General features: G+C 46.2%; 1 protein-coding gene across 1 annotated transcript in view; it reads left to right on the top strand.

Moving 5' to 3' along the window:
- The window catches only part of sntg2 (syntrophin, gamma 2), a gene marked incomplete at its 5' end in the record, with an annotated part of 206049 nt that overhangs the window by 141905 nt on the left and 37087 nt on the right, over positions 1–27057 (top strand). Inside the window, one exon of the mRNA XM_083633124.1 lies at positions 395–604. Within this exon, the coding sequence (XP_083489250.1) occupies positions 395–604 (210 nt within the window). The remainder of the gene's footprint in view (positions 1–394; positions 605–27057) is intronic.

Raw genomic sequence — 27057 nt, 5'->3', positions numbered from 1 at the left:
AAAAAACCGCTGTGGGTGTAGTTCAGTATTTGAGAGAAGGCAAACATCTCCACGGCCGATATCTCCAAAACTCGGCAACTCACACCAAAATGATCTAGATGGGTGAATAGCCCTACAGGTAAGGGGGAAAATATGTATTTCTGATTTTGGGGTGAACTGTACCTTTAAGTATTCTTTAATTCTAACCAAGGAGCATAGCAAGCTAACTAGTTCAAGAGAAGAGAGACTACTTGAATGTCCAGATAACATGCAATTTGCCTTTTATCATATCTGTCGTAGATACCTGTACATGTACATGCAGAGCCAATTCAGACACTGAAATCCACAATGTCAAGCTGTTCTTTAAAATGTGTAAGGCTTGGTCATACAGTAGTTTTCAAGGCTTGTGTTTCAGCTGTGGATGGCAGAGGACTGCTGGCTCCAGGCCAGGCTATACCTGGGGCTGGAGGCTTGTCCCGAGCAGCAGGACAGCGACTCCCTCTGCTTCAGCATCCTAGTCGGCCACGGACACAGCCACACCTTCAGGGTGGAGCTGGCCAGCGACCTGGCCGTCTGGGAGAAGTCCTTCCAAAGAGCCGTCTTCATGGAGGTGCAGAGAATACGAGTAAGTGCCTCTAAATACGACTTTTGCTGGGTACCCCAAGGGGATTTTGCAAAGGGGGTCCACAAGGCCAGACAGCACTTGAGGAAACTGTTCCCCCTGTGTGTTTCTTACAAACTAAAAATGGCTCCTGTTTTGTGCCGCAATGCAACAACAGATTTCCCACCAAATCCAACCTGGAGAGACACGATGTAAAATGCAGTAGAGGCCGGTAGAGCTGACTTCTCAGCAATGGTCTTGTTTGCTTATCTTAATTAAAGTAATATTAATTAACCTTTATTTATACAGGGGAGCCTCACTGAGAGCAATGCTCTCTTTTTCAGGAGTGCCCTGTTCACATTACATACTGTAATATACAGTACATACTATACATTTACATTGATACTACACAACACTGCATATCTTTAGACTGTGGGAGGAAACCCAGACAAACACGGGGAGAACATGCAAACTCCACACAGAAAGGATCGGGGTGGAGATTAGAACCCACGACCTTCTTGCTGTGAGGCGACAGTGCTAACCACCAGTGTTGCCAGATGGAAAATGTTGAATTATCGTACCAGAGGGTCAAAATTATCGTTTTTGGAGTGAAATTATCGTACGCCCCCTCCCCAGCGCGGCGCGCCTTTGGCGCGCCTATGTCGGGGGGGCTGCGGCTGATCACAGGCTACTTTTTGGACTTGGCATGATTTTTCAACACTGTGATCTCAGCCTGCGTTGCAACAACAACAAAACACCCTGCACGTATTGGCTGCAAATATGTTGTTTGAAGAGATGATTGTATAAACAGATAGAGTGATAGACGTAGGATTCGTCTAAGTGTCACAAAATGATGAAATTATCGTACATTTGGGGGATTTTGGGATTATTGATCGTACATCGTACAGAGGTCGAAATTATCGTACAAATACGATAATTATCGTACGTCTGGCAACGCTGCTAACCACTGAGCCGCCCAAATATCTCAAAATGAATGTGATTATTGTTTATTGTTTATTATGGATCCCCATTAGTCTGACTACTCAGACTATTCTTCCTGGGGTCCCTGCAACATACAGAAAATACAAAACAATATAATGCAGTATTACACTGCACACAACAAAACAGTGAACAATGTTCACATTAAAACCACAAGATTGTGTTAAAATAAAATAAAAATAAAGTTAGATAAACTAAATAATAAACATCAACAGTGTCATACAAGGGCATACTGCCCTAATAATGCACACATTTTCACACATTTTCATGGAGAATGCACACATTTTCCATGAACATGAATATTCAATCGAGCAAGAGACTTGGAAAAGAATAGAAAAAACAAAAACACTGCACTCAGACAAAACTAAGTACAATGTCTTTGCGAAGGAGTGTTTCCTTTAGCTTCTTTTTAAAAGTATATTTATTGTTGATCCTGGTAAGATTTGTTGGTAGCCTATTCCAATGGGAAACGGCTCTATACTGTACATGAGTTTTCTTAAGTGCGTTGGTTCTTGGAAGAGGTAGAGTAAAGCGCAGGCCTGTGGCCTGTCTGGTGTCATAGCCATGTCTGTTATATGTGGAGATTAGTTGTAAAAACAAGCAATAAGGTTGACGCAAGATACAAATGTTTTTCAAATATATAATTAAACTACATGCTAGTCTCTCCTCCACCCTCATCCAGTTCAGTCTTGCATGCATGCCCTCCACACTGCTTCTTATAGAGCAATGGAGAGCAAGACGTGCCGCTCTGTTTTGAGTGAGCTGTAGTTTTACAGTTTCTTGTTTTGAGGAACTAGTCCAAATTGCTGGGCAATAGTCCAGACGAGACAAGACTAAGGACTGAATTACGAGTTCAATTGTATCAGTCAGCAAATGTGCACTTCTCCTAATCATAGAGATACTGCTACTCATTTTAGACACTATATTATTGATGTGAGTAGACCAAGATAGAGTTTCGTCTATAGTCACTCCCAACAATTTTGCCTCTCTTACCTGTTCAATAGCAGTACCCCGCAGATAAAGAGACAGTATAGGCTGAGACTTTAAAGCATAACTAGAACCCAGCATAATACTCTTTGTTTTCAAAACATTCAACTTAAGCTTGTTCTCCACTACCCAGTTAGAAACAAGCATTAATTCTTGCTGAAGCAGCCTATTAACTGACTCAGTGTCACTTGCAGAAACATACAGTGTTGTATCATCTGCATAGATTGCCAAACCTGCAATTTTTAGAACATATGGTAAATCATTCACAAAAATAGAGTAAAGAGGCCCAAGGGAACTTCCTTGAGGAAGGCCGCATTGAAGTGTTTCAACGCTTGAAAGTGCTCCATTAAACATTACACATTGTTGTCTGTTTAGTAAGTAACTTTTCATCAAATTAATAGCAGAGTCTTTAAATGCTGTATGCATAAGTAATAAATCATGATCTATAATATCAAATGCTGCACTGAAATCTAGTAGCACAGCACCCACAACAGACTTCTTGTCAATTTGTTTTAGCCATTCGTCTGTAAGCAAAGTGAGAGCTGTGCTGGTGGAGTATCCTTCCTTATATGCATTGTCAGGTTTTGCTGTTTTCTCAGTGCAAATGTAGATTTACATGCCAGATTAGACCATAGGTGAGACTGAAGTGCCATCTAGTGGTTGGAGAGAGCCGGCACACTTTGTTAAAACTACGTCGGTATTTTATTTGTTTACCGTTTATTTCATATATATTACAAAGTGATGTATATTTTGTATAATTTCTTAAGTATTTCTGGTGTTAATAACGTGAGCATAGGTCAACTGTGTAATCAGATCTGTGTTTAAAGTAATAGATTTGACCGTTGTCTAGTCGTTCAGGACTTCCGGTTCAGACGGCTAGCAATTAGCCGCTAGCGTTAGCCTAAACTGTGTTTACAGTAGTTAAAATTGCGGTTTGCGGTTGATAAATGGGCGCACCTTCAACGCTGCTGCTAAAGTAAATTATGCTCGTCATAGTCGATAACATTAGGGCCGACTGCTGGACTCAAAAGTATGTTAATTTGGTACGGATAGGCGGTTTTGTCTGCTATAATAACACTACGGGGGACTACCGGAAATAACCCGGAAGTTATTGGGTTTTCTCTGCGTTGCAACGTTAGGTGATCTCTGCGCATGTGCGGGTCTGTGGTTTTCAGTCCGTGAAAGCATTTTGCCGTGTCTGGATGGTCCGTTGTGTGAGTAGTCGTTATTGTTAGATAAAACTTTCATCATTGGCGTAAATAAGCCATTGATACACTCAAATTGCAGAAGATTCACAGTTGATCTTGTGTACATCGTTTTAACATGTCTATTCTTTTTCTTTTCTTCTTATACAGTATATTACCTACTGCTACCAGTATTGCTACTACTACCACCTAGCTTGCCAGCTAAAGGCTAAACAGCCTGTGAGGAACACGGGTCGGTCTTAGTGGAACTTTAGGACTGTGCAAAGTATAGTTAGTGTGTGTATGTATGTGTATGAGTGTGAGTAGTGAAATAAATGACAAAAAGATAATTTGTTGTTTATTGATTATTGCAATATTAGTAGTGGTTGAGTGATTTCACCGTGTATCCAGAACAGCAAAGTACCCTATGCGGGGGGATATGATAGGCTATTTGGATTTAGTTTATTAAATTCCGCACAGTAATATAACAGTAGTGGCCCGGTGAAGCCACAATAGTTATAAAAGACCGACCCGTGCGTCGTGGTCAGACCCGTGGATCGTGTGCTGACCAGGGTGAAGCAAGGCCAGGTCGACGCCGGGTCATCGTGGAGGGCCGACTTCGGAAAAGCGACCAGCTCCACAGCTTGAAGGAAGCAACCCATCGTCGAAGCTCCATCAACAAAGCCACACCACCATCAACAAAGCCCCACCACAAGACGTGCATGGTCATAATTAACCTCTTCACAAGTTGTCTGTGTCTGTGCCTGAACTGTGTGCTCATAAGTTTCACCATCACAAGCTAAAGCTAACAAAGAACTGTGTGCATACCTGCTATTGAAGAGCGACCCCTTATGCTAAGCTAAACGTAAACCGGCCTCCAGTGAAGCGGCCATTTTCCCCATATTGAAGGCATCACAAACTTTTCATCATGGCCCCAACAATAGAGGACTTGAAGAGAAACCGCACAAGTGCGCAACGAGAGTTCACAAAGAGACTCAACAAGATAATTGATAGCATTGATTTATTCACTGGTGATGAGCTAATAAGTGAACAGAGAGCACTTAAGTCTGCTTATGACACTTTATGGGGAATTACGGAGGATTACACAGCAGCTTTAGAAGATGGAGAAGAATTAGATACCAAAGAGGTGGGTGATGTTAATACCAAATGGGCGAGCTGTCGCACAAAATACAGAGACGCTATGCAGAAACTGCAAGATTTGGTATGGAAGGACAATGTTTCTGACCATTTTGAAAATGCAAAAGTCAGACTAACAGGAGAATTTGATAAAGCCAAAGACTTTGCAAATAGCGACGTAACGTCTCATCAATATGAAGAGGTGTGTGGGGCTTTGGACTTTGCTATAACAGAAATTGAGGGGCTAGTGGAAAAGTGGGCCCCCTTTGTCCCCAAGAGCGAAGGTAATGTGCTGCGAGGGTGCTACAAAGACAAAGACCGTGAAGTAAAAGAGGTCATCAGAAAATTACGTCGCCGTGTATGTGACACAGAGGACGACGAGGACAGAACCTCTACTACCAGCCCAAGCAAAACACCTGTCATCGGAGAGGGGTCAGGTGAGAGGATTCTCCAGACCAGTAACACAGTGGACAGCGGGGCATGTGTGTCTACGGGTCGTCCACCGATACCGACGCTGGAGGAGATGAATGCAGGTCAAAGAGCTCGTTTACGCGCGCTAGATGACAGCGGCGGTGAGGCTGCAGCAAAGAGGGACGTGACGCATGCTGCGCATGCTGCGGTGGTGCCACGACTAGCTCTAGCGCCCCTGAGCCTCCCAAGATTCAGTGGAGATAGGAGAACGTATTTCCGCTGGAAAGAGAATTGGCTTGAGTTACAAGCTATGGCAGAGCCATCGGGCTCACTCAAGCTAATGCTATTTCACTTGCTAGATAGTCTGGATAAAGCAGTGAAAGACGAACTGAGACTGCATTATTGTCGTGATGCAGCGGATGTTTTCCGAGCGTTAGAAAATCGGTACGGTAACGTTTCACAAATTGTCAATGACATTATAATGGAACTGCAAGAGTTGCCAGCTGTACGTGGTAACCAACCAAGAGAGACATTGCAGCTTATCCAAGCAGTGGAGAGAGCTGTAATTGACCTCACTGACTTGCAGAGTGAAGACGCAATAAACAATCAGTTGGTGGTCCACGCACTTGAAAGTAAGCTACCGTACGAGATGCAGCAACGGTGGCTGCTATTTCGCTGCGACCCAAGGAATGGGGTGACCGCACGAAATCGGTTTAACAGACTGTTGGAATTTCTTAGAGACCAGACTACTGTATTGATGGAGGCTGAGCAGCTTCAGACCAGGCGGGCTGGCTCTAGCAGAATGAACGACTCACAGTACCGCAACAGGCCGAATGAGCAGCCAGGAAGCAAAGCGCAGGATAGGCGTGCATCTACAAGAGCAACAGTAAGCGGTGAGAAGAGCAACCCGTCGCAAGGCTCTTGTGAAGTATGCAGCGAAACTGGACATGCAGGGCAGCTCTATCGATGTAGCACTTTCAGAAAGGCCAGTGCATCTGAGAGGAGGGCTCAGGTAAAGAAGATAAAGGGATGCTTTAAGTGCCTGAATCCTCACGATGGACCTTGCAAAAGGAACTTTTTGTGCAAGAATTTTGAATGCAAAAAGGGCGAAGCGGTAGTGGATCACCATTACTTATTGTGCCTTAAAACCCCTAAAGACACTGCAGTAAAGGACAAACCCAGTGGGAATGGTGCTAAATGGGGGGCTAAGGAGGAAGTAAAAAGAGAGCATATTGGTCCCACGGCACAGATGGAGGCTAAGTTTGCTAAGCTAGGCCTCTCTGAAGAGCAACTAGCTGGTGTTCGTGAAGCTTGTACAAACAAGATATCCTCCACGGTGTGTGCAGGCATGGAAGAGTCGGCAGAGCTACCAGCTCTCATGATGCTGGTTGAGGCCACAACCAGGCGTGGGGACTGGATGGGCGCACTAATTGATCTCGCCTCTGACACGAATTACATAACCCACGAAGCAGCAAAGCGGCTGGAACTGAAAGGGGAGCCCGTCGCACTAGTTGTGCATGGCGTTGGTGGGATGGAAGTCAAGGTGGAGACAAGCAAGTATCGTGTGTGCCTGAAAGTGAGAAAGGATGGCGACCCTCTTCCTCAAAGTCACGAAATAACCTGCTATGGCCTGGAAGAGATTGCCAGAATTGACTGTGTCGTTGACCCCAGACGGTTGGCTAAGATTTTCCCGGGTGTTGAGCCGGGGGAGTTGAGGCGCCCTAACAAAATCGAACTGCTCATCAGCGCCCGAGAGGGTCGTCTCGCCCCTCAACGCATGAGGCGGTGTGGTGACTTAGTGCTGTGGGACGGACCTCTTGGGAAGATTGTGAGTGGAGTGCATCCTGAGCTGTCAGAGAGCAGTGAAATGACAGCGAGGCCAGCGTTGACTCACTTCGCTTTGTCCATGAGGAGTGAGGCTGTGAAAATTGACATTATTCAAGGCCGATCCGGGCAGGGCAACGTGGAGGTCAAGACAGCGGCTTCCTGTAACGCTGACATCTTGAAATGGCTTCATTGGGACAGCATCGGGGCTCCTTGTGATCCCATTTGTGGAGGTTGCAGATGTGGGAAATGTGCGCCTGGCGGTAAAGAAATGTCTCTTTCAGATGAGAGAGAACTTGAAATAATCAAGAAAGGCCTGACCTTCAAGACCAGCGATGCGCACAGCGACAAGCCTCACTGGGATGCGAGCTACCCGTGGAAAGAAGACCCTACTAGCCTGCCAAACAATCGCAAGGCTGTAGAGGCCACATTCCTTAAGTCTGAGATGCGTCTTGGACGGGACCCTATGTGGCAAAGGGCATATGCGTTTCAGATGCACGACATGCTCAAGAGAGGGGCTGCAGTCAAGCTATCAAAGACTGAGATGGACAGTTGGAGCGGGGCTGTTTGGTATGTTAACCACCTTATGGCGCCCAACCCACATTCCAGTTCCACGCCAGTGAGGATTGTTTGGGACAGCAGTCAGGAGTACCGGGGGGTGAGCATGAACGGCATCCTGCTCAAAGGACCGGATGTTCTGAACCCCATCCGTGCAGTGCTGCTGCGCTTCCGGGAGGGGGAGTATGCTGCCATCGGAGACATATCAAAAATGTATAACTCCGTCTGGTTAGAAGAGCAGGAAGTGCACCTGCACAGGTTCCTGTGGAGAGACTCGCCGGACGACGAGATCGGGGAGTATGCAGTGGTGCGAGTAAATATGGGAGACAAGCCAGCCGGTTGTATCGCGCAGGTGGCCATGCGGGAGACAGCCAGCTTGCCCCAGTTCGTTGACATGGTGGATGAAAGAAGCGCTATTGTGGACTGCTCTTATGTCGATGACATCCTGATTTCCCACAACGATCCCAAGAAACTAGGAGAAATCCTGGCAGGGGTTGAGGCTATACTAGCAACCGGAGGGTTTCACCTTAAGCCATGGGTGAAATCTGGTCAAAGTGGGAGGGATGGAGCTGAATCCACCAAAGCAGAGACTATTGTCTTGCCGAACCAGATGCGTGAGGAGGATAATAAAGCTCTAGGAGTTGGCTATCATGTCACAGAAGACAAACTCTTCCTGATGGTGGCAATCAACTTCTCCACCAGGAAGAGGAAAATGCGCACAGAGTCTGACCTCACTTTGGAGGAGGTTAAGAAGAAGACACCGAATCCTCTGACTCGCCGCATGTTGTTGAGTCAGGTGGCCAGTCTTTACGATCCCATCGGCCTAGCAACGCCCCTGAAACAGAAAGGCGTCATTCTTGTGAGAAGAGCGTTTCAGGAAGCTGGGACTTTGACCAAAGACACATGGGACCAGCCGTTGTCTGACAACCTTCGCGGGCAAGCAGTCGAGCTTTTTGAGGAGTACACCGGACTGAGCACCATCACGTTCCCCAGGAGCATTACACCGTCCGGCTGGATGGGTAAGCCCTGGGGAATAACCTTCTCCGACGGTAGTTCAGAAGCATATGGAGCAGTGCTTTATTTGCGCTGGGACACTACAAGTGGTGTCGCAACTCGTCTGGTCGAATCCAAGGCCAAGTTAGCTCCTTTAGATCAGAAGGGCGACTGCGTGAAGGCAGAGATTTGCGGGGCTGTTATTGCCGCCCGGCTGAAGATGTTCATGTTGAAACATGGTCGGCTGGAGGTGGAGAGATGGTTCCATTTTGTCGATAGCCAGACGGTTCTGGGCGCTATCCAAAGGGACAGTTATGGTTTCCAGACCTTTTTTGCTAACCGGATTGGAGAAATCCAAAAGGCTGGACCTACCACTGACTGGTGGTGGATTCCCGGGACGGAGAATATAGCCGATCTGGTCACGAGGGGGTGTTCTCCTGAGCAACTAAGTGGTGTCTCCCTCTGGCAGAATGGACCCGGGTTTCTGGCCAAACCAACGGAAGAATGGCCCATGAAGTCCGCTGCTGACGTCGCTGCTGGGTCTAGAGAGTTAGTGAGCGCGATGCAAAGGAAGGCGTTCACTGCCGTTCTGACGAGAGCCCAGGCAAGGCTCCGGGCGTCATCGCCGGTTGGTGATGCAACATCGCCGCCAGTCGGTGTTGGGACGTCTTCGCCGGTCAATGATGGAGGGTCAGCTGTCGTCAACACTGTAGCTGCAGGGCCTACGAAAGCACCTGATGATGGAACAAAGGAGCTGTGGGGGTCTGCTCTTGTGAGTCAAGTGGATTTAGCGAGACACCACTCTTTGTCGAAACTCTGTGGAGCTGTGAGCTATGTCCGCAGGTTAGTTCACATCTGGCGGCGTAGCAGGCCCGGCAATCGAGTACAGTGGGAGGCGGTACCGTCTGTTGAGGAGCGTGAAGCTGCGCTCTTGGATTTATGCCTTGCTGCTCAAGAAGGAGTGTCTTTCCCTACAACAACACTGAACAGACTGGTTGTGAGAAGGGACGAGGCGACCGGTCTGTTGATGTGTTACGGCCGTGTTCAGTCCGTAGGTGAAGATAGCCGGGGCGTCCCACTAATTCCATATGGTGAACGGATCGGCACGCTGCTTTGTGAAGAGGCTCATCGCGCCAACCACGAGGGTGTGGCTGGTACTCTTCTGAGGATGAGGAAGAAGGCCTGGGTGGTGCAGGGGTCGAGAGTCGCTCACAAAGTCATTGACTCGTGCCTGCATTGCCGGAAGAGGAGGGCCAAGTTCTCTACTCAAGTGATGGGCGCTCTGCCAACTGAGCGAACGAGTCCTGCAGCGCCCTTTGAGTATACAGCGTTGGACTTATTCGGCCCATACACTGTCAGGGACGTGGTGAAGCGACGCACTAAAAGGAAGGTCTGGGGCGTTGTCTTCAGCTGCATGGCCTCTCGAGCTGTCCACGCAGACCTAGTGACTGACCTTTCCACAGAAGGGTTTCTGCAGACATATCACCGATTCACCGCACTGAGGGGTCATCCGCGAAAGCTGTGGTCCGACTCAGGGACAAATTTTGTAGGGGCCAAGCCGGCGCTAGGAGACCTCTACAAGTTTCTGGCCGACATTGACCAGGAGGTCATTCAAAGAAAGGCAGCCGTGGCTGGGACTGACTGGGCATGGGAATTCAGTCCAGCAGATTCCCCACATCGAAACGGGGCGGCGGAAGCTGCTGTCCGCGTTCTAAAAAGGGCATTAAGCAGCGTCGGAGAGAATGAAGATATGTCTGCGTTGGAGTTCCAGACTGTGCTCTACCTCGCTGCTAATCTTGCAAATGAAAGGCCGATTGGAGCCAGAGCACAAGTCCAAGAAGAGACTGTGGACATTATCACCCCTAACTCGTTGCTGATGGGGCGGGTAGGGCCCAGGGGAGATGTCCTGGGTTTTAACTACCCCTCCTATCCCTTTTGTCGGCTTCGGGCAGTCCAGCTCGAGGTGGACAAGTTCTGGGGGCGATGGAGCCAGTTGGCAGGTCCTCACCTGTTCATTCGGGAGAAGTGGCACGTTCCAGTCCGGAACGTCGCTGTTGGTGACCTGGTGTGGGTGGCGGACCAAAACGCCCTCAGGGGGCGTTTCCGACTGGGTCGTGTGGTGGAAACGTATCCAGACAGCCAGGGTATTGTCAGGGACGTCAAGGTACGGACCTGTCCTAGTCTGCCCATCAGTTGGTCCCAAGTGAAGAAGGACGGAGTGTCGTGGCCGTCTACTTTCCTTCATCGGGACGTGCGAAGGCTTGTGGTCCTGATCCCGATTGAGGACCAAAAGTAATCTAGAGTCTTTGGTTATTACCCGAAACGGACTATGGGACTGTGGGGGTTTTGATTTGTTTCTATTCATGGCAGTGGATTGTTTGTCTATTTGATGTATTCACAAGCACCTTGTGTAGTGAGTTCTACATCTGGGGGACATGTTTATTATCTGCGTGTGATTAACTTTTGCTAAGTGTTGTGTGGTCTCTTCGGTTTACCAAACCTATAGCCCAAGTGGGAGGTGTCAGGTTTTGCTGTTTTCTCAGTGCAAATGTAGATTTACATGCCAGATTAGACCATAGGTGAGACTGAAGTGCCATCTAGTGGTTGGAGAGAGCCGGCACACTTTGTTAAAACTACGTCGGTATTTTATTTGTTTACCGTTTATTTCATATATATTACAAAGTGATGTATATTTTGTATAATTTCTTAAGTATTTCTGGTGTTAATAACGTGAGCATAGGTCAACTGTGTAATCAGATCTGTGTTTAAAGTAATAGATTTGACCGTTGTCTAGTCGTTCAGGACTTCCGGTTCAGACGGCTAGCAATTAGCCGCTAGCGTTAGCCTAAACTGTGTTTACAGTAGTTAAAATTGCGGTTTGCGGTTGATAAATGGGCGCACCTTCAACGCTGCTGCTAAAGTAAATTATGCTCGTCATAGTCGATAACATTAGGGCCGACTGCTGGACTCAAAAGTATGTTAATTTGGTACGGATAGGCGGTTTTGTCTGCTATAATAACACTACGGGGGACTACCGGAAATAACCCGGAAGTTATTGGGTTTTCTCTGCGTTGCAACGTTAGGTGATCTCTGCGCATGTGCGGGTCTGTGGTTTTCAGTCCGTGAAAGCATTTTGCCGTGTCTGGATGGTCCGTTGTGTGAGTAGTCGTTATTGTTAGATAAAACTTTCATCATTGGCGTAAATAAGCCATTGATACACTCAAATTGTAGAAGATTCACAGTTGATCTTGTGTACATCGTTTTAACATGTCTATTCTTTTTCTTTTCTTCTTATACAGTATATTACCTACTGCTACCAGTATTGCTACTACTACCACCTAGCTTGCCAGCTAAAGGCTAAACAGCCTGTGAGGAACACGGGTCGGTCTTAGTGGAACTTTAGGACTGTGCAAAGTATAGTTAGTGTGTGTATGTATGTGTATGAGTGTGAGTAGTGAAATAAATGACAAAAAGATAATTTGTTGTTTATTGATTATTGCAATATTAGTAGTGGTTGAGTGATTTCACCGTGTATCCAGAACAGCAAAGTACCCTATGCGGGGGGATATGATAGGCTATTTGGATTTAGTTTATTAAATTCCGCACATGCATGTTGGTGATCAGAGTTGATGTTGTTTTCTTTAAAGTAATGCTGAATTTGCTTAAACACAATTCCCTCCAATACTTTACTTAACACTGGTAATATGCTAATAGGCCTGCTATTCAGCCCGGCAAACGGTTCTCTACTGTTTTTGGGCAGCGGAGTAACCTTCGCAATTTTCCATAGCTGGGGATAAATACCTTTCTCAAAACATAAATAAAAAATATGACATATAGGCACTGCCACAATCGTAGCTGCAAGCTGTAAAAGTCTACCTTCCAATTGATCCACTCCAGAGGGTTTGTCCCCTTTAATCGACATAAGAAATTGTTGTACCTCACCTATAGTGACTTTTTTAAATTCAGAATTACACTCCTTATCCGACATAATTGTGTTCCTAATAATAGAATCAGACAGCCCACCGCTCACAGGCAACATTTGATCTCTTATTGTGTTTACTTTGCTAATGAAATAACTATTAAAGTAATTTGCAATGTCAAGTGGTTTAGTGACAAATGAACCATTCACTTCAACAAATAAAGGGGATTTACTTGTTTTTTCTCTACCCATAGCTTCATTAAGTGTTCTCCACAGCTTTTTGCTGTCACTCTTACATTGCACAAATTTTTCTTGATAGTATTGTTTTTTCTTGTTCCTGTTGGTTTTGGTGATCTTGTTCCTTAGTGAACGGTAGGCTTGCCAATCCATCGGACAGTTTGACATAATTGCAGATTTTTAAGTACATCTCTTTCTTTCATACAGGATTTTAATTCCTCATCCAACCAGGGGGCTCAAGTCATTCAAAAATGCATTATCAGAGAATTCTTTATACATCCTCCTATGAATAACCTTTGGTCCAGCTTTTGGCACCTTTGTCTTTATAGTTATGGCAATAATGTTGTGGTCACTAAAACCCACAGGAACAGAGACTACTTTTGAGCATTTTTCAGGTCTATTTGTGAGCAGATGATCAATGCAGGTTGCCGAAGTAGTGCCATCAGTATTGATGCCAATTCTTGTTGGTAAGTTGACAATCTGTGCTAAGTTACAGACCACTGCTGCCTCGCTCAACTTTCTTTTTAAGGAGCAATTACTAGCAAAGAAATCAATATTCATATCAGCAGCAAAATAAACCTCATAATTTGTATCCGTTACATTTTGAAGCATCATACATATATTTTCCAGATATTCAATATTGGCACCAGGTGGCCTATAGCAGCAATATGCAAGAATTGGCTTCAAGTGAGGTAAATGTACTTGAAGCCAGAGCGCTTCCACACCATTCATACCAAGATCTTTCCTGATTTTCGCTGGTATTTGGTCTTGCAGGTAGAAAGCAGTCCCACCTCCACTCCTGTTCCTATCCAACCTAAATAAATTATAACCCTGTATAAACAACTCTGAATCCTCTATAGTACTATCCAGGTACGTTTCTGAAATGGCCATTATATTTATTTCATTATCAATCAATATTGAGCATAACTCATTAACCTTATTTCTTAAACTACATATATTTAAATGTGCAAATTTTAGACCTTTTTTTGGTATTTTAATTGACATGGTAAATGGAAACAAAGAGGACATAGGGAAAAACAACAACTGTACCTGGCGAGAATTGACAGTTAGAATGGCATTGATGACCAAACATGACTCGTATGATAGATAACGTGAAGAAAAGTAAATAAATAAATAAACAATGCAGATTGACTCTTATTCTCTGCTGTAGAATGAGTGTTTGTTTGTTTATCTCTCTCAGTCCAATCAAATCCATGCCCATTTATTCTCAATGTGGAGTCATTCATCATCGATCAGACAAATCTGTCCAAGTCTTTGAGCTCTCTGATGACTAAGACCTTTGCTTCCTCAGGGTTACCATTCAGTTTGATGAAAACTTTACAGTTGTTGGTCCACGTAGATTGAATCTTGCCGTCTTTCCTGAGAAATCGAGCCTTTCTAGCAATGTCCGCATTCTTCTTAGTCAGGTGATCATTGATGTACACATTAGACCCCTTCAGCTTTCTCCCCTGTTTAAGAAGAGCGGTCTTCTGCTTCCTGTTTGTGAAACAAATGATGATGTAGGCTTGGTCTTTCTATCCTTGCTAGGGATTGAATGACAGCCCTCTATGTCTTTGCTGTCAATAGGCATTCCTTTATCAACAAAAAATGCAACCACTTGCTCCTCTAAGGTTTGCATTTCTTGCTCACTTGCTTCCAGATTGGATCCTCTACCTGTGGATACAGTTGCATATGATCTGTGTCTTGTCTCGAGACCACTCACTATTAGGTCATTCATACGCGAGTACTGTTCAAGATCATCCACACGTGATTCTAGATGGGCATTGGGCAATCTTGGCATCTTTCTCTTTATTCTGGTTCTTCAGCTCCCTGATTTCGCCCATCAACTCCATTATAATGTTTTGCTGTTTAACAACACCAGCAACCTCTTGAGAAATGAAGGTGGTAGCCTGGAGGCCTGGTGGTAGCCTGGGCTTGCGGGTAGCCTGGTGGAAGCCTGGGCTAACTGGTAGCCAGTGTTTGGTCTAACTTCAGTCACAATGTATACTTTTTGTTCTAAATCTCACTTTGTGCTTTGTAGACCTCTGCACACCAAGTTGCTCAGTGTAATGATGTCAAACCATTATCTCCCGCTGCCACTTGGGACCGCCAAGTAATGAAATTAATGATTTTTGATGCCAAAATGCTACTATTACCACGTTTAAATCTAAAAACTAGCAAGAACTATGTTTTCCTTTCTGTCCATTATGACATTGAATTTGAGTGCATAGATAAACAGTCTCCAGAAACACATATACTGTACTTGGGGTAAAGATCTATGTGTCTATCAATATATCTTGCCAACATCTAAACAAAAAACTCTATGACAACCCCATTTATTAATTTACATAATTAGTCCTATTGTCAGGTTTGTGAACATGAACAAGTCTTCCAAAGTCAGAAAGATAGAGAATCCACCTGGCTGGGATTTGAACAAGTGAGGTCTCCAGACCATAGTTCAAGCAGAAGGCCACTCACGCGTAATCCGATCTCAACGTGGTCAAAAATCCTAGTATGACGTCTGCTATGACGTCAAACATGACGTCAGTTAATCCTCATATATATAGCAAGGGTTCGACGTCACCTCTCTCTCTCTGGCCGATCATAGCAGCAGCAGCCCACGGCGGTCCATCTCCCTTGAAGCCGGCCTCCGAAGCGTTGTTTTGCGGCTGTTTTGCACCACATCTGCAGACCGAATCAGCACCCACTCCTGGCATGTCGGATCCCGAGCCAGAGCAGTCCTGGACAGTGACGACAGCTTAAACAACGATACCCCGTTCCGGATCAGCCACGGAGCGTATTTGCCCTCCGAGACGCCTGACGACACCGGCGAAGCGGCCGTGCCACAGGCCGCCAACGTAGCCACAATGAGAAGGCACGGGGCGCGCCACTGCGACGGGCCGCGCCACAGCTCAGCAGCCGTTCCTGTCCCGGGTGTTCAGGCGTCCAGCCCCAGGCTTCTCCTCCAAGCAGGCATCACAGGCCGTTCCATTCCACGTCGCTGTGGTCAGTTGCACGGCAGGCGCAGACCCCTCTGCTATCACCGGGCAGTTAAGTCTTTACTTTAACCGTAAATAAACGGGAGGTTGCGTGAGTAAAAGACGTCACGTCGCTGCCTGATGACGGTGACGTTATCACCGCACATTGCATACTTCACCATGGAGCATGTCCGAGCATCAGTTAGAATCAGGTTAGAATGAGTGTTTACTGTATAACTTCCAGACCGAAGTCAGACGGCCCAGGGAATGCTAACGCCTTTTTCCGTGTCAAGCTACCCAGTCTTAATACACCACTTCCTGTTCTTAACAAATTTCAAAGTAAAATGCCCTGGCGTTTCTTTTAACTGTGGGAATTAGGAAACAGTGAGACAGTAGACGAAGGTTGGTCGAGGTAGTTTACTTCTATCCATATAAATGTTTACATTCACCGCGGTTAGCAACCAGCAATAACAGACCTAACCCGTAACCGGAAGTACGGTAACCTTAACCCCCCGCTCTTAAAGGCACAAGTCTCCTTTGGCGAATGTCTCTCCTAGTGTCTCGATGTGGGTCACCACATAACCATAAATAATACCAAAGCTAAAATAATTAATACAGTGTCACGCTAGTCATGTAACAAGAGGCTGCGAATCCCACTGTTATCAACCAATCAATCAATCAATCAATCAATCAATCAATCAATCAATCAAACAAACCTTTATCGGCAGACGCTTGGTCCATAGATGACACATACACAATTCCAAAAAAAAAAAAAAAAAAAAAAAGCACATAAGGGCACAATAAAAGAACAAAGTACATTATAAAAGAGAGTCATACCAGAATTTCCACATATGTGACTGGTATCCCACAGTGCTTAGCCCAAGGTCAGTGAGCAACTTAATAATAACATTCTGAGACACGTTCAATCTACAGATGAACCTGTACCTCAGATCTCTCAGGAGCGCCTGGAAAATGGCCACCCTCGCCTTACAGAACAGGTCGCTAGCACTGCTCCACCTGGGTTTAACGTTAGCCCAGTGAGTGCGCGAGCCAGGCTGCCCGGTCTATCGCCTGGTATATCGTTACTAAGAGAGGAGCTTGTGAAGAACGAACATCCCCACAGTCAAAGCATTTCCCCCAGATATGCATATAAAAACGTTTGTTGCTTTAATAGCCTACAAAAATAAAACGTCCGTTCGTACGTGATGCTAATCCGCTAGCGATGAGCTAACGGTGCGCGTGTACTACTAGGCCTCATCCCATGAGCCACCCCGACCTCCAGGCCTGCACTACCCAGGCTAAGAGCCCATCTCCCGGCCCCACACACCCAGCAGAGCCACCCGACCTCCAGGCAGCATTACATAACAATGAAGCCGCGTGTCTTGTCTATCACGATAGATCTATAATGTGAAGAGCCTGTCCAGCCAATGACGGCTTGAGACTGGCTGCCACAGCTGCCAATCACCCATTTTTATCCCTTTTTATACGTCAAATAACTACTTAAAAAACAAACTGATCAGAAAAATGACCACCTGCACAGGCATTAGCATGATAATGACTATCTAAAAATGATACAAACCACCTTTAAAAAAAAAAAAAAAAAAAAAAAAAAAAAAAAAAAAATCATCCGACGTATACTGTGATTATTTCGGTTTTGATTTTCCCATCCACTAACATGAGGAGGCGGGCCTCGTGACCCAACACTGGATTCAACCGCCAGAGCGGCGATCTAACATGCAGCGGCTTCACTGAACCAGTGTGATGCCCAGTCCATCTTATGATGGGTCCATGGTTGCAACTAGCAGTCTATGGTGCACTTGCAAGGCGGTGAAACCACTGTTTTTCTTTACTTGTTTATTAACCAGGTCTTTATATCCCATGCATTAAGCGTTACATTTCAGCTCTATAGGGTTGCCGCCAGAATGAACCGGTTGCCCCATGGATCTTTCGGTCTGTCCAGAGTGCCCGAGATGCTATGGCACTTCAGCATCAGTGCGTCTCCAGGCCGGGTCCCGTCAATCACCGTGAATCTGCCCAGACTTCCCCATGGGGGGAAAAGATGGTCGCCATCTGAGGACATCATCACCGGCCGGCACCGTATCTTTTCATTCAAATAGCTAGCTACTAATAATGCTTGCATTCCCATGAATTATTGGCTCGTAATTCTGAAATAATTGTCCCTGAAAGGGCTGAGAGCGCTGAAGCTATTATCATAAGAATCTTGCATCGGGTGAATTCTGTCTGCCTCTCCAGCTAGCGATCCTGTCCACGTGTCATATCGTTTATCCTCAGCTCATCAATCTCATCACGTGATGACTGCTGACCCATACAGCATTGCAGCTAAGCCCAAAATCAGGGGAAAGACCGCTCAGGCCCCAGACCGGCCCCCGGCTCCCCTGTTCCTCATCGCACCTCGTCACCACATGACAAGATCCTGGTTCGTCCTGCACCTCGAGCGGACGCTCCAGAAGTGCAACCTCCCGACAAAGAACTTCTCCAGCCACTCCTTCAGGATCGGAGCGGCCACCTCAGCCGCCGTGCAAGGAGCGTCCTCCGCCTCCCTCCAGCAAACGGGCCGCCGGTCTTCATCAGCATTCTCCAGCTACATCCCAAAGGACCCTCCTCCCTTCATCGGCAAGCATGGCAACGAACAGTGTCCCGGACGTACGTGCCAAATAATGTCTCGTTGGTGGTGGCTCCCCGAAAAGCAGGGTGCCCAGCAAGGCGCAGTAAATCTCCCGGTTATTTTTTGGGGGGGTAACCCCCTCCTCTGTCCCGGCCTGGCTCGAGGCCGCGTCCGTCCGTCGCGTCTCTCTCTCCCCCCGGGGAGAGGCTGCGTGGCGGCGGGCGCGCGTTGAACACCTCTGACTCTGGGTGGCCGATCCGACCGGACGCTGCGGTCCCTCCCGGGGCACTCGTCCCCGTGGCCTGTCCCGACGTCTCCTGGAGTGGGAGCGGCGGGCTTGACACGGGGCGCCTCGGGCAGGGGGCTGTCTGGTAACCGGACGCCATCCGACCTCGGAACCTGAAAATTAGTGCGGCACGGGGAGCGCTCCACTCCTCGTGTCGTGCGCCTCCGGGTGCCCGTTACTCGCTCTCCCCTTCCGGGGGAGGCGGGGGGCTTAATGCGCTTCCTCCCCGCTCCGTCGCATGAGTGCGGCTTGCGGGTGGAGTCGCCCGGGGGTCCCGTCGTCCTACGTCAACCCCGAGAGAGAGCCAGAGAAAGTCAGGGTCAGTCAGAAGGCCAAGTCAGGGGGCCAAGAAGGCCAAGTTAAAATGGTGAGGCGCCAAGGCGGCCAAGTAGGCCAAGCTGGGAAGCGCCAAGTCAGGTAAGGCGCCATGGCGGCCAGGAAGGCCAAGCCGGGAAGCGCCTTAAGTCAGGTAAGGCGCCATGGCGGCCAGGAAGGCCAAGCCGGGAAGCGCCTTAAGTCAGGTAAGGCGCCATGGCGGCCAGGAAGGCCAAGCCGGGAAGCGCCTTAAGTCAGGTAAGCCCGACCGAGTTGGGAGCGCCAGCCGCAAATAGCTGTAAGTCGCTAAAAAGGTCGAAGGCCGGAAAAGTACAATCGCGAGGCGCCAAGGCGGCCAGGTAGGCCAAGCTGGGAAGCGCTATCGCGAGGTGCCCGACCGAGTTGGGAGCGCCAGCCGCAAATAGCTGTAAGTCGCTAAAAAGGTCAAAGGCCGGAAAAGTACCATTTTTGGGGGGGATAGAGAAAGAGAGAGCCGGAGAAAGTCAGGGTAGTTGCGCCAAGGCAGCCAAGTAGGCCAAGCCGGGAAGCGCCAAGCTAAACAGAAAGAGAGAGCCGGAGAAAGTCAGGGTAGTCGCGCCAAGGCAGCCAAGTAGGCCAAGCCGGGAAGCGCCAAGCTAAACATCAATGTACCAAGATCGAAGGCCCGACCGAGTTGGGAGCGCCAGCCGCAAATAACGTAAGTCGCTAAAAAAGGTCGAAGGCCGGAAAAGTACAATCGCGAAGCGCCAAGGCGGCCAGGTAGGCCAAGCTGGGAAGCGCTATCGCGAGGTGCCCGACCGAGTTAGGAGCGCCAGCCGCAAATAGCCGTAAGTCGCAAAAAAGGTCGAAGGCAGGATAAGCACGTACCAAGTAAACATTAACGTATCAAGATCGAAGGCCCGACCGAGTTGGGAGCGCCAGCCGCAAATAGCTGTAAGTCGCTAAAAGGTCAAAGGCCAGAAAAGTACAATCAACTACTGGCGCCTGCAGATCTCAATTAACTTCCGGTAATCAGATCTTCCTTTTGGGGGATCTCCTAGCCCATGCAGGCGCCCTCCTCTGCCTCAAGAGCAGCGCCACTGGCCAATGGAGTCAAGCGCCAAAGCATTTGCCATGCATGCCGATTGCTAAATAAAGTTTGTCTAATCCTACCAACTGGCCTCTCCTGATTGAAGTGAGGTCTCCAGACCATAGTTCAAGCAGAAGGCCACTCACGCGTAATCCGATCTCAACGTGGTCAAAAATCCTAGTATGACGTCTGCTATGACGTCAAACATGACGTCAGTTAATCCTCATATATATAGCAAGGGTTCGACGTCACCTCTCTCTCTCTGGCCGATCATAGCAGCAGCAGCCCACGGCGGTCCATCTCCCTTGAAGCCGGCCTCCGAAGCGTTGTTTTGCCCCACCCACCTCCCCAGTCCACCACCAACGAGTCTTGACTCCCGATCCCCCACGGGGGGGGGATCTCCTAGCCCATGCAGGCGCCCTCCTCTGCCTCAAGAGCAGCGCCACTGGCCAATGGAGTCAAGCGCCAAAGCATTTGCCATGCATGCCGATTGCTAAATAAAGTTTGTCTAATCCTACCAACTGGCCTCTCCTGATTGAAGTAACATTCAAGTTCAGCAATACTTAGCTTTTTGTTCCCCCTGAACATTATGCACATTTTATTAAGGATGTGTTGATGTAAGGATTTCTTATAAATGACAGTCTTGTTCATGCCCTAAGCCCCAGTTAACCACAGTTTAAAAGGAAAGGTTGATCAATTTGTCCACATTTGTGTGTGTTTTTTCCATTGAGACTATTCTTTCCCCTACCGATTTAATGCCTCAACAGTGACATTGCATTTCAGTTAAGAAACCCTGGCAGCGTTCTGGTCCCCCATAAACATTATTGTTAGTTTAGATATATTTAGCTTCAGGACCCTGAAGAATTAATCCTCACCTCAATGAGCCATTAAATTGCCTGGTAAAGGACCAGTTCACACAAAAGGTACAGTACACCTGAACAACTGAAGTCAATGGTGACTTGGTTTTCTCTCATGTTGTGCTGGTAACCTCCCTGTGCGTTATAATGTCATGGTCACCCGCTCGATGATTGGTAATGCCTGGCTGTCAATCAAAAGTGGGCGAAGCAGAGGCATCGGCTGAGCTATCCAGGTGAGCTAACCAGATGAGCTTAGCTCTCTCTGTAACATTGACAGCCTCTCTTGTGTTATGCTCACAGCTCAGGTGTTCACTGGAAGCCTTGACAAACGATCTTGTTGTTAATGTTTAATATTAATGCCTGAGAGCGCTCTGGGGCCGTGACAATATGGACAACGTCACCCGTGTTTCAACTGACATGAGGGGGAGTCGATGATGACAGAATTTTCATTTTTGGGTCATCTAGTCCTTTCATCAAATATGACTTAAAGGCAAGCTGAAGTGACATCTCAGGGTCTGTGATGACGTATTTGACTGGAAACAAACCTTGCCCTGCTGAAACGGGGAGAGAGGCGGGACATATGTGTGGAAGAGTTTGATTGGACCGTTCTTGGGACCGGAGTTGACATTGGCCAATCCTGGTGCTTGAATGCTGTGAATCCCACTCGGTGATTCGATGGATCCCACCGAACTTGGGGGCAGAACAAGACCGCATTGCTCCGCACAGTCCGCACCGCAAAATAATGTATTACACCGGACAAATCTGAAACCTACCGGTCACGTTTCAATAACAGTCCATGTACAAACACAATATAATGTAAATACAGTGCTGTGGAGTGCGTAGTCACTGGCTGGCTCACTGTGTGAGCATCGGGGCAGAGGACCGGGTACTGCCTGATGGCAAGAGTGCTGCCTGCTGGCTTGGAGCATCGACTAGCCGCCGTAAAGAGCCACGGTAAATAACGTTATTCTTGGAATGCGAGTTAACAAGCCAGTTACATGTCCTTTGCATTCTACATTAAATGAAGACATTACCGTTTGTTTTATTTTGTATGTTACATACTAATTGGCCAAGTATATTAACATTTATGGGCTAGACAAATCTGCCCAGGTTTCAGGCACTAGGCAGCCATCTTGCCTGCTCAGAATTTTCTCCTCGAAATGAGATTTGATTGATAGCTGTCATGTCGCGATATGACTGGTTGAAATGGGGTAGAAATTTGATAGTACTGACTGACGTCAGCATACTGTAGATGACAGTTATGAATGAAATCCTGAAAAATGAACTTTTGATGTGAAAAAATTTGCAAAAGCTAAAGAAATTTGATTTTTGTGATTTTTGTTGTTGTTGCATACATTATTAAATAGGTGCACTGAATACCCAGGGATGTGATCTAAAATAGAAAAAAAGTAATTTTTCATTTCAGCTCAACTTTAAGTGTGGAAGGCGATTAACTACTTGTGGAAAGTGCATGGATCTGGAAATGGATGTCATTAACACTTTATAGCATGTACTTGACTGTTTTACTGCATTATAGCATCCTGTACGTTAAGAGGCCCTGCTCCTAATATGCACCCTTGGACTGGTTGCATTTTAAAGAGGCATTACAGTAAGTAATTTATGACCTCTATCGACCTGTATCTGCGATCAGTAGGAATTATAGCAACATAATCTTCTCTTCTAGTGGAGCGGCTAAGTGCTATAATCTTTCAATTTGTGATACAAGCGTGAAAATTGGCATGAGCAGTCTCCATGGGTCACTTGACAAGAAAATTGCCCGAGCCAATTGAAATTTCAAGATGGCTGGCATTTTTCAAGATGGCCGACACCTTATTGGAGCAGTTAAGTGATATAATGGTTTATTTGGTGATACAAGCATGAAAATTGGCATGAGCAGTCTCTGTGAGATGGCTCATGGCAATTTTCATGTTTGTATCACCAACTAAATGATTAATTAGGCCTAACTGCTCCATTAAGGTGGCGGCCATCTTGGAAAATGGCTGTCATCTTGAAATTTCAAGTGGCTGTGGGTGGCTTCTTGTCAAGTGACCCACAGAGACTGCTCATGCCAATTTTCATGCTTCTACCACCAAATAAACCATTATATCACTTAACTGCTCCACTAAGGTGTTGGCCATCTTGAACAATGCCCGCCATCTTGAAATTTCAATTGGCTCAGGCAATTTTCTTGTCAAGTGACCCATGGAGACTGCTCATGCCAATTTTCATGCTTCTACCACCAAATAAACCATTATATCACTTAACTGCTCCACTAAGGTGTTGGCCATCTTGAAAAATGCCCGCCATCTTGAAATTTCAATTGGCTCGGGCAATTTTCTTGTCAAGTGACCCATGGAGACTGCTCATGCCAATTTTCATGCTTCTACCACCAAATAAACCATTATATCACTTAACTGCTCCACTAAGGTGTTGGCCATCTTGAAAAATGCCCGCCATCTTGAAATTTCAATTGGCTCAGGCAATTTTCTTGTCAAGTAACCCATGGAGACTGCTCATGCCAATTTTCATGCTTCTACCATCAAATAAACCATTATATCACTTAACTGCTCCACTAAGGTGTTGGCCATCTTGAAAAATGCCCGCCATCTTGAAATTTCAATTGGCTCGGGCAATTTTCTTGTCAAGTGACCCATGGAGACTGCTCATGCCAATTTTCATGCTTGTATCGTCAACTGAAAGATTCTGATGAAAATTAGCACTTAGCCGCTCCACTATTCTCTCTTACACAAATCTCAGCACCTGGCTGAGTGAGTCTATTGACCCCTGCAGGTATATTATGGTTAATGCAGTGTAGCCGCTTCTATAAGTAACTATGTGTGTCCATCCATTTGAGCATGGGATGTGAGCACGAGATTGCCTAGGCCCCTCCCCATCCGGCTCTACAGGGATGTGAGACTGGAGACACAAAGAGTGCCAGAGAGAGGGGAGGGGGGGTGGGGGACAAGTCTAAGGGTCTGACCAAAGACGATGGGATTTCAAGCAAGACGGATCAACTTCAACTCAGTTCCTATCATTTTGGCACGCGTGTTTTGCCCATGGTTTTCCACGGACACACCCACTTTGGAAGTTTTTGGCCGGTCTGAGTCTATTGGAGTCAATGGGAAAAGTCAACTTGATCTCAGATTATGACAGATTATTTTGCCCCCATATTCATTAAAGTAAATATTCGGCCCATTCTCCAAAGCCACATATCTTCAGAATATTCTGACACTAAAATGGCATTTTTCAGACAGACAGATCAGGAGAAAAATAAACTTGATCAAGACCTGTCTCTATCTCAGCAACACACTCTCCCAAGATTTGGCAACAGGAACTCATGTTACCAGGGAGCGATTAGCTAAAGCTAAAGATGAAGTTCGTTGATGTAGTAGCTAAATCTGTGGCTAGACTTTTTTTTTAATGGAATATCTTAGTCTCAACTGTATTGAGCTAATAACGGGCAGCTTTATGTTTACCGGTATATGTGTGGTTTGTGTGGAGTTTGGGAACTCACACGATACTCTATTTCAAGTTAGCTTGCTAGGTGGTCAGCACTAACCCTGCGTCACCAGGCACAGTCCTCTCACAACACTTCAGGGGAGAGGTGACCATTTGGGAGAGTTGCAGCGACCATTTGTTATAATTGGCGGAGCCTGAGGTGAATCATCTAGATAGTAATGGAAGTTCTATGGTCTGACCTGCGCAAACCTGCACCGCTTACTTCAACACCTGGGTGTGATGTTTGTGTGCAATAATAGGGCAGTGAAAACCCTACTTACTGCCCATTTACCAACTGAAATCACTGGCATGAGGTACAGTTGTGTTTCCTTGTAAAAGTGCTGATAAGTATATTTGTTGATCGGTTGTTGGGTGGTTCTGGCTGACTAAGACATTTAGACAGTTTGGCATTTTAATTGCCTTACTTTCCCATATGGTATGAGTTTTCTTCACACCTCAGCACACCTTGGGTATCGCAGTAATATATAAATAATGATTGGTCTTCTACTGTACTAGATATACACTTGACCTAAACTGGGCAGTTTGGATGGCTGCAATTATTTGCAGGACAGTAACACTACAACACATTCGTTAATGGGGTATTCGGCATGTCAGCAAAATCCTCTGGCTGTTGGACAACTAGGAATATCTCTAGTCAGGTCACCTACCTTGTTTCTTAGTATTATCCACTGGATGGATATTACAATGATTACCGTAAATTCCGGACTATAAGCCGCACCTTTTTTCCCATTTTTGGCCTTTTTTGGCCCCTGCGGCTTATATAACGGTGCGACTTATCTATGGATTTTTTCAAAAAAAAAAAAAAAAAAAAACTCTCTTTTTTAGCACTCTTTCTAACTATAAATCCTATATAACTATAATAAGTTTTAATTTCCTCTCTTGCCCTCTTTTCACCACACTGTATGACACTGTATGACACTGTGTGCACTGTAAAAAACAACACAGGTGGTGTTGTGTTATGTTGTTTTGTTGAAATGTTAATAAATGGGAGCTTCCTCAAACAGCCATCTCTTTCCCGACAATCCCCTCTGTGCATGAACCCTTACATATGGTAGGCTTATACACCGGTGCGGCTTATAGTCCGGAATTTACGGTACATCACTTCATACACTATATGCCAGAGCCCCATGCCAGAGCCCCATTCCTAAATTAGTTTTATTTGTTCGTTTCATAAGTTTTTTTTCTCGCGTAAATGCCAAAACGCACTGAAAACGATAATTGATGCGCCTCATTTGACACGCATCAATTGATGCTCCTATGGCGCATTGCAGACATCAGATTTGAAATGCAAACACCACAGAATAACTACAGTACAGTCACTACCATGGCTCTAAGCTTTTATTGTTCTTATTTTTATTATTATTATTATTTTTATTATTAGTATCTGATATGTGACAACACAACAGTTAAGATCTATAGTAGTATAGCTGTTGGCAGAGTTAGTTATTTTCATTTAGCATTGCAGAATTACGTATGTATTATCTCCGCCAGAGGCGAAGCCGGGGGGAGATTATGTGATCGGTCGTGTGTGTGTGTGTCTGTCTGTGTGTCTGTTCCCACCTCGCTGGTGTAACTCCTGCATTTACTAGTTCATAAAGTTTTAAGCTAAGCTATTTGAGCTAACGTCAGCTGTCACCTGTTGCCATAGTAACAGTAAAAACAACATAGTATGTTTGATGAGCTTCTCCAAGTCGCAAGTGGCCAACGTTAATTCTATGTATACATTTTTATGCCTCCGCCGGCGATAGCCAGGCCGGAGGCATTATGGATCCGGGTTGTCCGTACGTCCGTACGAGGTTTGTTAACGCGATATCTGAGGAACGCCTTGACGGAATTTAATCAAATTTGCCTTAAACATCCACTTAGACTCAAGGATGATCTGATTAGATTTTGGTGATCAAAGGTCAAAGGTCAAGGTCACTGTGACCTCTCGAACGTCATTTTCAAGCTTGTTAACGCGATATCTCAGGAATGCCTTGGCGGCATTTCATCAAATTTGCCTCAAACATCGACTTGGACTCAAGGATGAACTGATTAGATGTTGGTGGTCAAAGGTCAAGGTCACTGTGACCTCTCGAACACCATTTTCAAGCTTGTTAACGCGATATCTCAGGAATGCCTTGACGGAATTTCATCAAATTTGCCTCAAACATCGACTTGGACTCAAGGATGATCTGATTAGATTTTGGTGGTCAAAGGTCAAGGTCACTGTGACCTCTCGAACGCCATTTTCAAGCTTGTTAATGCGATATCTCAGGAATGCCTTGATGGAATTTCATCAAATGTGCCTCAAACATCGACTTGGACTCAAGGATGAACTGATTAGATGTTGGTGGTCAAAGGTCAAGGTCACTATGACCTCATGAACGCCATTCCCAAGTTCGTTAACGCAATATCTCAAGAACGGCTTGATAGAATTTCTTCTGATTTGGCTCAAACATCGACTTGGACGCAAGGATGAACTGATTCCATTTTGGTTATCAAAGGTCAAAGGTCAAGGTCACTGTGACCTCACACACCCATTTCTCAAGCTCTGTAACGCAACATCTCACGAGCGCCTTGACGGAATTTCTTCCAA

Source organism: Poromitra crassiceps (genome assembly GCF_964638095.1).
Source record: "Poromitra crassiceps genome assembly, chromosome: 3".
NCBI lineage: Eukaryota > Metazoa > Chordata > Actinopteri > Beryciformes > Melamphaidae > Poromitra > Poromitra crassiceps.
Note: the sequence above shows the minus strand (reverse complement) of the source record. Positions and strands in the feature narration are given on the sequence as shown.